This window comes from Vulpes lagopus, chromosome 5 (genome assembly GCF_018345385.1).
Source record: "Vulpes lagopus strain Blue_001 chromosome 5, ASM1834538v1, whole genome shotgun sequence".
NCBI lineage: Eukaryota > Metazoa > Chordata > Mammalia > Carnivora > Canidae > Vulpes > Vulpes lagopus.
The window spans coordinates 77,195,330-77,207,551 of NC_054828.1; the positions used below are offsets into that span (position 1 = coordinate 77,195,330).

Sequence of the window (12,222 nt, forward strand, 5' to 3'; positions counted from 1 at the left end):
AACCTTAGCTTCTGGATCAGTTGCCCGCTCTGAACCAACCACCAGCCTGTGCCACGTGGGAGAGCTAACCGGCCAACTGGGTTCCAGACCTAGCCCTTTGTCTTCAGGACAAAGAGGGAGAAGTGGGGAAGGTAAAAGGCTCTTCCAGACAAGACTAAAATTGAGAGACGGATAGTCCCTCAGAAGGAAAATTAGGGCATTTGTTATAAGAAGGGAAACAACCTGAGCCATCCAAAAATAATAGCTCTGCACTGCAGTCCATCTCTTGGCTTCCTTTCTTCCATACACATGATTTTTAAAATGCCCCCACTTAATAGCGTATAATGATTCTATGCATGCATGAAAATGTACTCACCCACACTCCAAAGAGAGAGAACTTTATTTTGGGTCTAGCACCTAATCCCTGACCTTTAAGTGATCTTTCTTTCTATCTGTCTGTCTGTTTATTTACTTGAGAGAGAGAGCTCAAGGGGGAAAGGGAGAAGCAGACTCCCCACTGAGCAGGTTACCCAATGTGTAGCTTGATCCCAGGACCCCGGGATCATGACCTGAACTGAAGGCAGACACTTAACTGACTGAGCCACCCAGGTGCCCTAGTTATTTCTGTTCTCTTGGATAGCTCACAGTGAAACTACAAATCTGATGACTCCCCACACAATCGGTCTAAAGTGGTAGAAGGAAAAATATAGCAACTCCTACTTTGAAAGTAAAGGAAAGGGAAAATAATAACCAGTGAGACTGTCCTATAGGATGCATTAAATTCTGCTAAATAGAAATAGCAAGAATTACCTGCCGTGAAAGGAATTGAGTTGTTGGGCCAACATAGCTGTCTCCACTTTAAATCTCAAGAAATATTCTTACTGATTATTTTCATATGTAACTACAACTTCAATGGGAACTGGGGAGGGTTTTCCATTCTCAGGACTGAGCTGTCCTAGCCACCCACTTGCTCAGTAGTGTTGGAGTTCATCTACACTCTAGACTCTGGCCCGGAACTTTCTATCTTTTAAGGAAAAACCTTAGGGTTGATTCACTTTCCAGTCTTCAGTTTAATGGCCACCACCCTGACCTCTGCTTAGGGGCAGTTGAAAACAACTAACTGGATTGAGGAGGACTGATAGATTGGCCTCTTGATACAAGGCTGTATGCTAGTGGCAAGCTCTTTTAATTAGGGTGACCTGCTTTAGAGCTGTCATTCAGGTGTAATTATTAATAGCACCCCTCCCCACACTCCAAATTGTCCCATTTTGGATGATAAATTATATGGTCACCCTACTTAAAATGGGGTTAATTCTTCCCTTCCTCAGGCAGGGATGGCACAGCAGGAGGAGTTTGATGCAGACCCTGGAGACAGTCTTCCCATGATCAGTTTTTTACCTTCCTGTCTCTGTTGTTACTCTGGAAAGGGGAGAGAATTTCATTTTTCCAACCTGGCAAGGATCAATATATCTGACACTTGACCATTTGGGCTTGCTGACTAAAGGCAGAAAGAGAATTATTTAGCCAAGCTGTAATTTCTTCCTCCCTGCTTCCACAGAGGCCAGTTTCAACATTAGCATGTCTCTTTCTTTAGAATATTTACAAACACTACAAGCAGTCCAAACTTTTTAAAACATAGACATTTGTCAATTAAGACTTCTAAAACTCCACGCTTGAAATGCTGGCACCTGGGGACCTTTCATTCAGTGTTTTAACTGCCAAATCACAAAGATTTCCAATTCTCTAGCCTGGTACAGAGGAATCCTTTCACCTTCCACCCCCTTCCTCAACTTGGCCCACCCGTCTTCTAGGAGCACATCAAAGGATCAGCACTACAACCCCCAACCCAGCTGTATAGAACTCTCTTGGCTGCAAGAGATGGAACTTAACTCAAAATAGCTTAAGCCCAAAAGGGAATGTTTCAGCTCATCAAACAAGAAATCTAGGGTTATCTTGGTTTCAGGAGTTCAAACAATATCATAAGGATTTGCTTGTGCATGCGTTCTCCATCTGACTCTGTATCTCTCTCTATCTCACCTGCGCCCGCACACACACATGCCCACCTTTCTCAGCTCTGCTTCCTCTACTAACTTATCCTTCGAACAGCAATGGAACAAAGTAATTGGTAAGTGTTGATTATGTGCCCACCACTGAAGCAGAGTCCCTCGCAAAACCATAAGAACTAAGGCAGAAAGGGGATTGTTGCCTCAAAAGTGCTGCTAACCAAAAAAAGAGGAGGTTGGATGCCTATGGGGGTAAGAAAACAACAGATGTCCACCTTATGCTTAAAAGCTTAAAACATGTAGGCAAATCTCTCCAGGTTCAATTTTCCACTTGAAAAGTGAGGATGAGTATTCTTAGCGTATTCTATCTTATAGTGAAGGGGGGAAAGGGCAAGAGTAAAATATTCACTTAATCTTTTAAAAGATTTTATTTATTTAACACAGAGGGAGAGAGAGGAAGAGGGAGAAAGCAAGCACAAGCAGGGGGAGGGGCAGAGGGAGACAGCAAAGTGGACCCCCCCACTGAGCAGGAAGCCTGATGCAGGACTTGATCCCAGGACCCCTCCCAGGACCCCAGGATCATGACCTGAGCTGAAGGCAGATACTTAACTGACTGAGCCACCAGGTGCCCCAAATATTCAATTAATTAAAAAATTAACCCCACGGGCTGAAACGTTTAGACTTTTCTGAAGTTGCCAGGTGCCTTTGGAACCTGTTGTAGAATTGGAAAACTTGACCTTCATCCTTTAACGTTGGGGAGCCCTTGTTTCCCTTCCCTCATTCCCTACTACCTCCCCTAAGGATGTGAAGGGCTGGGGAGGATGCATGACGTGGGAGAAAGGAATGTCCTCTCTGTCTGGTCTCAGACTTTGCCAATCTTAGCTGGGAATGTTCAATATTCATTTCAATCTCAGAATCTTCAGCAATGATATGTAACAAGAATTAGTTAATTCAACAAGAATTTGTTGAATGCCTGATTTCTTCTCCTTTTCCCCTCCTCTGTCTTCACCCTCTGCCTCTCTTCTAGACCTTTCCCATCAGCTTTTAAACATCCCCAAGGAGCTCTCATCTTAAAAACTAAACAAATAAAAAAAGTCCACAAACAGAAACCATCTTCCCCTTATACCCCATTTCCTTTCAGTTACCACCCTTTTACAACCAAATGTCACACACTAAGTGAGCGTCCCTATGTACTATTTGCATTTCTTAGCCTCTCTTGTTCCCTCCTCTCACCACTGCTGTCGCACTCCTGATCTTGCTGGAACAAAAAAGTTCATGGAAATAGTACTACCCTCTGAGAATACAAACCTGTGTGTTTGGCTTTGTTAGCCCTTAAATATTATGTGGTAATTGTGTGATGTCCGCTGGAGTATGAACTTTTTAAAACTCGGCTCCATGCCCAGCATGGAACCCAGGAGTATGAACTTCTTCTTCTTTTTTTTTTTTTCTTCAAAGATTTATTTATTTATTTATGAGAGAGAGAGAGAGAGAGAGAGAGAGAGAGAGAGAGAGAGAGAGAGGCAGAGACACAGGAGGAGGGAGAAGCAGGCTCCATGCCGGGAGCCCCACACGGGACTCGATCCCGGGCCAAAGGCAGGCACTAAACTGCTGAGCCACCCAGGGATTCCCAGGAGTATGAACTTCTTGAGGACTAAGACAGAGCTTACTCAGTAAAATGTCTTAGAGTTGAATGTTAACATTTGTCTACTCCAGGCATGGTGACTAACATGTCATAAGAGTTAAATAGAGCTCAATATGAAGTCACTAATTAACCTCGGCTGGCAACAAAAGAGAGGAACAGGTTTCATTTGGTACAGCATGGAGGTAAGTGAAATTTTAGGTACCTTGAGCTAACTTAGAAACGTAGGAGGAGAATGAGAGTGTGCTATATTAGCAGGAAGGCAGAAGATAGCTCTGCTGAGGGCATAGCAGGCAATGTTAAATGCTACCCGCAAGTGATTCATCTTTTCACACTGAGCATTGCAAGAGGTCACTGGGTTTGTCAAAAGATTATCAATTGTCCCTTTTTTTTTCCTTTGTGGTGGTAGAGGGGGACAGAATGTTGCCAGACTGCAAACCCTTAGGAAGCAATAATTTGTAGAGTCTGGCAAATGCAAGGATCATAGCACAATTAATTTAAGTGGACAGTCAACAGGGTGACAGACAGCACGAGCTTTGGGAAGGTGATCATACCTGCATGCTTCTCACCATTGCTACACCTTAAATGGATTCAGCCCATCCTATACCCGTGGTTAAGTGTTAAGAGGGAGAGAGAGAGAGAGAGAGAGAGAGAGAGAGAGAGGTCTACAGCAGGAAAGTGGATGCACTTTTCTTAAATGTACACTGAACCTTTCACGTGATTGTTCTAATTCACATGCATTTGAAATTTAAGAGGCCAAGTGGATACATAGAGTCACTATTACCTTCTCTCTGATTAATTTTCAAATACATTTTAGAGCATGCTGGAAGTCTTCCTTTCCTAGGTCTGTCCATTACATTCTGATCACTTTCCTTAAGAGAGAACACAGCTTTCTGGCATTAAGTCTCCATGTGGCCCTTCCTTGGTTTTTCCCACGAGGGTCCTGGATATGCAGTTCCAGAATTAGATAGGAATTTGTGGAGGATGCTGAAGGCTCCTGATAGGCTGGAAGTGTTCTCTTTTATAGCCGATGCCCTCTGTCCCTAAATCCCCAATACAGATGGCCATACAGTGGCCACCGGCTGTTTGTAGGTCCAATGAAACCGAATCCCAAAGGTGATGGAGAGAAAGATAAGCAGAAATTCCAGTATGCTCCTAAGTCAGCAGCACAAGGTGGTTTATTTTTTATTGCTTACGTGTCTTGGAGTTAATTCATGTAACTTGTTTTCAATCTCTTAATTTAATTACTTTTCTTGAAAAGATGCCTGGGACAAGGCCAACATAGTAGGGAGCAATGTCACCGGGTCAGGATCTGGAAACAATCAGCTCTTATGGTTTTAAGGATGCAGCGCCAAGATCTTAAGGAACCTGAATTCCTGGTGAGCAGTCAAGTTCTGTAATCCGCCCCCAGCGGGATTCCGGCGGTTTAAAAGAAAGGAGGAAAAAGAAAAAGAAAATCTAGAAAAAAAACCCAAAAACAAAACAAAAAAAAACCAGACAAACAAAAAACCCAAGTCAACTAGGAGTGAACCCACCCCACACTTCCTCCTCTCTGAAGAAAAAGGTCGCTCCCACCGCGGAGTCGCCCCGCGCACAGCGCCACGGCTCGGCTGCGGGCCCCCGGGCAGGGCGCGCGCGGACCCGGGCGGAGCTGGGCCGCCTGGCGGGGCGGGGCGGGGCGCGGGGCGGGGCGCGGGGCGGGGCGCGGGGCGCGGGGGGCGGGGCGCGGGGCGGCGGGGGCGGGGCGGCGGGGCGGCGGGGGGCGGGGCGGCGGGGCGGCGGGGGGCGGGGCGCGGGGCGGCGCGGGGCGGGGCGCGGGGCGGCGGGGGGCGGGGGGCGGGGCGCGGGGCGGCGCGGGGCCCGGCGCCCCGGCCGCTCCCAGCCCTGGAGCGCGCGGGGAAGCGGCGAGCGCGTGTGCTCGCGTGCCGGTCGGGGTCGGGCGGGGGCAGCCTCCCGGGTGCCCGCTGCCGTGGTGGCAGGAAGTCCCCGGGAACTACAAATCGAGGCATGCCGGGAGCATTCCCGTGCTCCTCCCAGGAAATGTCCTTTGTCCAGCCCTACAGGAAGCCCCAGTGAGGAGTCAGCGGGGCAGCCAGCGGCTCCGCCCGCCCGCCCGCCCGCCCGCCGCCGCCGCCGCCGCCGCCGCCGCCGCCGCAGCACCAGGGCAGTCGCGCGCGGCGCGGGGCTCCGGCCGGGGCGCGCGCTGCCCTCGCTCCTCGCCGCGCCCGCCGCAGCGCAGGTAGGAGCGAGGCTGCGGCCGGGCTCACAGCCGCCTGGGGCCGGGGTTGGTCGGGACCGGCCGGAGCGCTGCGGGGACGGGCTGTGCGCGGAGCGCGGGGGGCGGCGCGGCGGGCCAAGTCGTGCGGCGCTCGCTGGACCGCTGTCCGCTCCCCGGGGCGCGGGGCGCTCTTGCGGCCCCCGAGCCGGCGTCGAGCTCCCCGCGGGGTCTGCGGCGAGGGGCGGGGAGGCGGCGGCGGCGGCGGCCGCGGCGGCGGCGGCGCGAGGGCGGAGGCAGAGCTGCGAGGGAGCGGGTGGGACCGTCCCGCCGACCACCGAAGGGGGCATCCGAGACCCTCGGAAAAACGAAGCCCAGGGAGGAGCTTGGAAGAGGCGAGGAGAAACTGACGGGCTTTGTGTGCAGCTGCGGACGGGGACCGAGTGTGCGCGCCCGGTCCGTCGGCGCCCGGCCGCCCTCGAGGCGGGGCGGCGGGGGCGCACTGCCGGCGCGGGGCCCCCTTGTGAAGTGGGGTCCCCCTTTGCTGCCTCCGCTGCGTTCTGGCCGACCCAGCACCAGCGGCTCGGGCTGCCATCAGCCTGGGCAAATGGCACAATAAGCACGAGCGGGTGGGGAGGTGGGCAGCGGCTCGTCTCGCGGGAGGGCCGCGGCGTAGCTCTGGCGGACCCGCAAGCCCAGATGCCCACGTGTGCGGCAAAGCGGATACGTCCCCCTCAGGATAACCCTGTGAATGGAGGCGTGGGGCGAGGCGCGTGCGGGCAGGAGAGGGCGACCAAGGTGGAGGGGAGCAGCGGCCACGGGGCGCTGAGTGTACCTAAGGGCCAGGGTGCATGATGGCCGGGCTTCCAGAATCGGGCTACCACTTCCTCTGGGACTTTCCACGATTTTCTCTTTTCCTGCCTCTCCACCGCCCCCCCCCCCCCCGGTAGTGAATCACCCACCCCTTGCTACATGAGCGCTAGGCTGGATTCAATTTGGTCACGTTGTATCCCCGCCTTTATAGCGGACCTGTTCGTCCTTTACCTGTGGGGTGACAGGGATGCGCTGCATCCCCTCTGGCGTTCTCTTTCCCGGGGGACCGAGGGTGTGGTGAAGGTGGTTGGACAATGGCTAGCAAGTTAATCGTCTTCTAGGAGCAGTGATGGATGAGTGGGCAACTTCGAACACCGCCCAAGTTTTACTGCTGTATCTGAACTCACTTGCTTAAGGGGTCTCTGTTTCTCCTTTCTCCTCTTTCTCGTCTTTTTTTTTTTTTTTTTTAAATGCTGTACCCAATGGTTACCTTACCTCCTTCTCTTAAGAAGCCAACATAAGGATATTCATCAATGTGGAATATATTTTACGAACCAAATGAACCTTTAAAAATGCCACTTGGGTGGTGAGGCAGGAGCATCCGAGGTTCATGATAAAAAGGATGTGGGGCATAGAGCCCTGCACCTTATATAAATGATTTGTAGGGGGAAACACTATTTGCACTGGTTGCTGTAGGATAGATGAAGTGTCTGAAGGTAAGGTAAGGTAAGAATGGAGTAGGGGAAGACCCCGTTGTTCAGGCTGAGGGAATGAGGATGGCAAAATAAAGGGGAAAAGCTCTGTCAGTTTGGAAGATGATTTCTAGTTGGAACATTTTCACTGTGTGTATGTGTGTGTGTGTGTGTGTGTGTGTGCATGCAGGTACGCAGGTATGTGTGCCCCTGTTAGAGGTGGAGGCTGTTGTCAGGGGAGAATTTGATGTCAGAAGTCCAGCTGGGCCCCAAAGAGAATAAGATGGCACTAGCATGAACCAAAGTCATAAATGGGGAGTCAGGCCACCCTTTACATCACACACAAAGGAAAACATTGATGGCCCTCAAAAACCACTGGGATTAACGAGGTGAATGAAAACAAATCACACCGAGGCAAACCAGCTGATGCAACTGGAGTGAGGTGGCAGGAGTGACCTCACTGAAGGTTGTATGACTAAAGCCCATGGACTTGCACCACATTTCCTCTCCCTCCCCCCAAAAAGCTCCTTGGATCTCCTCAGGATTTGCATATTTGCCTAATTTCTCGCATCCGGTTAAGGGAAGGAGAAAGGGCAAAGTTGATTATAAAGATGATAAGACAAAAAAGATACTGCCTGTTCATGTAGAATGGAACCGCTCCCCCCCCCCCCAACTGCAGTGCCATTTAAGGGGTCTGGCGAAGCTATGCCAATGCTATATGGGCTTTTCCTTGTATCTAAGCTCTACTTCTTGGGACGCCTGGGTGTCTCAGTGCTTGAGCAACTGCCTTTGACTCAGGTCATGATCCTGGGGTCCTGGAATTGAGTTCTGCATCAGGCTCCCCAGGCACTCTGCCTGTGTCTCTGCCTCTGTGTATCTCCCTGAATAAATAAATAAAATCTTAAAAAAAAAAAAGATAATCTACTTTTCTTTTTTTTTTCTTTCCCTCAACAAGTTTCTTAGCACTGTGTAGTGTTAATATGCTCAGTAAAGCTACCTCTTTAGTTTGGCATGCAAAACCCTTCCTGGTTCTGTGCCCACCTACCTCAGTCCTCCATTGGAGCCTGGGCACCCCTAAATACCTCCCCATTCTTACAGCATACAGCTCCCCATTCCCAGATGCCACAGATGGTCTTCTACCAGCATGCCTCCACCAGGTTGAATTCCATGCTTATTAGGCATCCCAACACTACCTCTGATTATTTGTGGCAAATCCTAACCCAGCTGAAGTAGCAACCTTCTAGAAGTCTTTCCAGACCTCCCAGCCAGAATTCATCTCATTCCAGTGGCACTTTGTATCCTTTGGAAAACTCACTACTCTGGGCTGCCTTGTGATAGCTGGATGTTCATTTTTCTCTCATTCTGACTGTAAACCCCTGGAGGGCAATAGCTCTCTCTACCCTGTGCTTTATACCTAGCAGTGCAGAACAGATGTTTACTTGACAAGCATGAGGAATGAGTGAAAGAATTGAAAGAATGTATGTTTTAATTTATCTTTCCTTTTCTTTTTTTTTAAGGATTTTATTTATCCATGAGAGACACAGAGGGAGAGGCAAAGACATAGACAGAGGGAGAAGCAGGCTCCCTGCAGGAGCCCAATGCAGGACTTGATCCCAGGATCATGACCTGAGCCAAAGGCAGGTGCTCAACCATTGAGCCATCTAGGCATCCCTCTTTGGTTTCCTATAAAAAAGGGATGAAGCCTTCATCATAGACCTCTGAGGATTCCTTGCAGTTGTGAATCTAAAGCATCTGGTACATGATAGTCTGGTGCTTTTTCCTTTTGCTCCTGGATTAAGAGGCCCTAAAAGGATCCATCACAGTGTCAAGTACAAAGACATTCAATAGAATGTTGAATAGGTTCTTTGCCAGCCTTCGTTTTCAGACTCATACACACAGGGTATAGAATGAGACTAACCCCAGGTGGATAATTAGTGACTTTTCGCTGGCTCCTGGACTGAAGAAGGTGACTGTTCCCTCTCAGTTGTGAAGGAGAGATGTGCTTTCTAGAAAGCAGCACCACAAAGGCTGTCCTGCTATTTGCAGTGAAGCCACTGACATCGTTGTGTTGCTTTGATATTTACAGCCGTCTACCAGGATTAAAACGTGGTATATAAAAGTGCGAGGCAGATCAGACTCTCAGATTTTCTCCTAAGATGCTGCCATTTTGTAGTTCTCTGTTTAGCCCTAACTGGACAGTTTTTCGTGCTTCCATTTTATGTGATGGCAGCAACAGTTATGTGTATTAACCGTTGAACCAGGTAATTTCCATACATTGCCTCAATCTGATGTCTTACCCATTATTATCTCCATTCAAAAAATTGAGGAAATGGAGACTCAGAGGGAAGAAACTCGCTCCAAGTCCCAGATTCTGATCTGGAGATAGGCTGGAATTTGGGTCTGTTGACTCCCAGTCTTGTTTGGAATGGGTAGATCTTTGCTTACCCTGGAAGAAAATTGCCAGGTCTCTCTTCTTTGAGATAGTTCACTTTCCAAATTTCCTACCAGGAACACTGGTGGGTTTTTAAACTCATCCTAGTGGATCTCATTCTGAGAGGCACTGGTTTTTTCATAAATTCATTATTCTTATGCCCTTAAACTCCCTTGGCCATCAGTTGGAAAGCTCTGGTTTGGAATCCCTAATAAGACCTTTGAGCACAGAAATGTTTGCCTGGAATCCTCTTCCCTTTGCCCTCAGCCTATCTGAATTCTTTCTCCTCCCTCCTGGCCAAATCTTACCATTTCTGAACCACCTTTCTCGACACTCCAGCCTTTCCTCTTAATTTTTTGCATTGTTTGAAATACCTGGAGCTCAATGTCTTCCTGATAAAAGCACACCTGAATAAGCCCCCACAATGTTTGTCTCATAGCTTAATGATGAATATTTACATCTCCCCTGCATGTGGCAGGAACCATATGTCCAGAACACAACCTGGCTTACAGTGGACCTTCAGGAACTGTATTGAGTTTAATAAATTGGTAATGACTGAAAATGTAGAAATGCAGACATGAAACATCATTTGCATGTTGACAGTTTGGGAGACAGTTCAGAGGAATCCTTTTCTTACTTAATTTTCATCCTTTTCACATGACTACCACAAGCACCTTCTGGGGTGCCTGGGTAGCTCAGCTGGTTAAGCATCTGACACTTGATCTCAGCCCAGGTATCTCACCTCAGGTCTTGATCTCGGGGTTGTGAGTTTAAGCCCCAGGTTAGGCTCCATGCCCAAATTAAAAATTGAAAAGAAAAGAAAAAAAAAGCACCTTCTGGAAATATGCCAGGGCAGACCTCTGTGTTGCTGAGTTTGACCAGTATGTGCTTGACTAATAACATCACTGCTATGTGATTGTGGTGGTTTAATGATACTGGGGAGCATGGGTGGGGCCGTTGTTTCAGCCCCTCCCCCCTTGATGTCATTCATCCCCATTTCTACCAGACTCTTCTAGGAAGGGCCTTTTTGTTACACATCTGAGAAAATCAGCCGCTTCCCTGCTTCTGCAGATAGGGTTGGGGGAGGTGAGAGGTAAGGCTAGGGTTGGGGAGGAAGAGTTCATTTTTTTTTTTTTTTTTCATTTTTTTTTTTTTTTTTTGAGCCCTGGGAGAGTCGCATCATTTGGGTGGGGTGTGGATCTGCACTTTATGGCATCATGTATTAGTGGGCATGGTAAAAAGATCAGCAGCCTCTGCTCTTGATGTGGAAAAGGCTTTTTACCCACCACAAGGTTGAATCCATCACCCGAGGCTGACTCTGCCAACCTCAAGGCTACATAGCATTTTGGAAGCCTGAATATAAACACAGCACGCAGTGGGGTTATTATGAACACAGGAGTCATTTGAAAGGCTGATAGGATAGTTCTTGGGATTCCTACATTTGTTCAGCAAGTCTTCACTGTGTATCCATAAGCTAGCAAGAGTGTTCCATCTGCATATGTGGAAAGGCCACCGGCAAGTCTTCAAGTGTCCCTTCCTGCAAAGGGTAAAGTATGCATCTTATAGCCCTATACGTGCAGCTTTAATTTGCTAAAATACATGTAGTTAGGGGAAGAGGGTCTACTTGTATTCAGAGAGGCATTCTAGATATATATTGTCTTCCAAGGACTTTATTGGATTCTTATCATAAATTAGAAAACTGGAACCATTCTTCCTGGGTTTTACTAATAAGAAATGTGGTATTTTTATCTCAGTGCTGTGCTTATTCATGTGGTTAGCACATCTTTGATGCTTGACAACACCTAGGTAGCACACTATTGGAAGAACACATTTCCATTTGTTGACTTTTTTCCCTCCACACCTAGGAATCTTTGTGTATTTCAAAGCATCACACTTTTCTTTTTTCCTAGTCTTTTTTCTCTTTTTAATAATCTCTCCGGTTGACAGTGATTTCTGGTAGCAGTAGGTGGTTTTGAAAGCAGTGCATTTTTTTAAAAGATTTTATTTATTTATTTATTCATGAGAGACACAGAGAGAGAGAGGCAGAGACATAGGCAGAGGGAGAAGCAGGCTCCATGCAGGGAGCCCGACGTGGGACTCGATCCCAGGACTCCAGGATCACACCCTGGGACAAAGGCAGGTAGTAAGCCACTGAGCCACCCTGGGATCCTGAAAGCAGGACATTTTTAAGATTATTTCATTAGAATGTCAGCCCCACAGAGCAGAACCCAGAGTAATGTGTAGCACAAAATAAATGTTCAGTAGCTATTGAGTGAACAGTGTGTGAGTGTGTTACATTTTAAAATATTTCATTTTGATTTTTTCCTAATACAATGACATTGCCAATTTTCTACAGTGAGGTGTGCAAAAGGTGCATGCTTATATGTTATATAAGCAAAGGAAATATATATAATTTTTTTGACGATAACCTTTACTTTTTAGAGCAATTT

At 48.1% G+C, this 12,222-nt stretch overlaps 1 protein-coding gene across 2 annotated transcripts in view; it reads left to right on the forward strand.

The window, feature by feature from the left end:
* Positions 1-3,600: 3,600 nt before the first annotated feature.
* Positions 3,601-12,222, forward strand: part of ZNF697 (zinc finger protein 697) — a 32,404-nt gene continuing 23,782 nt past the window's right edge. The window contains exon 1 of one of the 2 annotated variants that reach the window (XM_041755906.1): positions 3,601-3,806. In XM_041755906.1, coding sequence (XP_041611840.1) covers positions 3,738-3,806 — 69 coding nt within the window. In that variant the 5' untranslated portion in view covers positions 3,601-3,737. Of the gene's footprint in view, positions 3,807-5,805; positions 5,861-12,222 lie in introns of those variants that run through there. The other variant, XM_041755908.1, reaches the window with a different exon arrangement.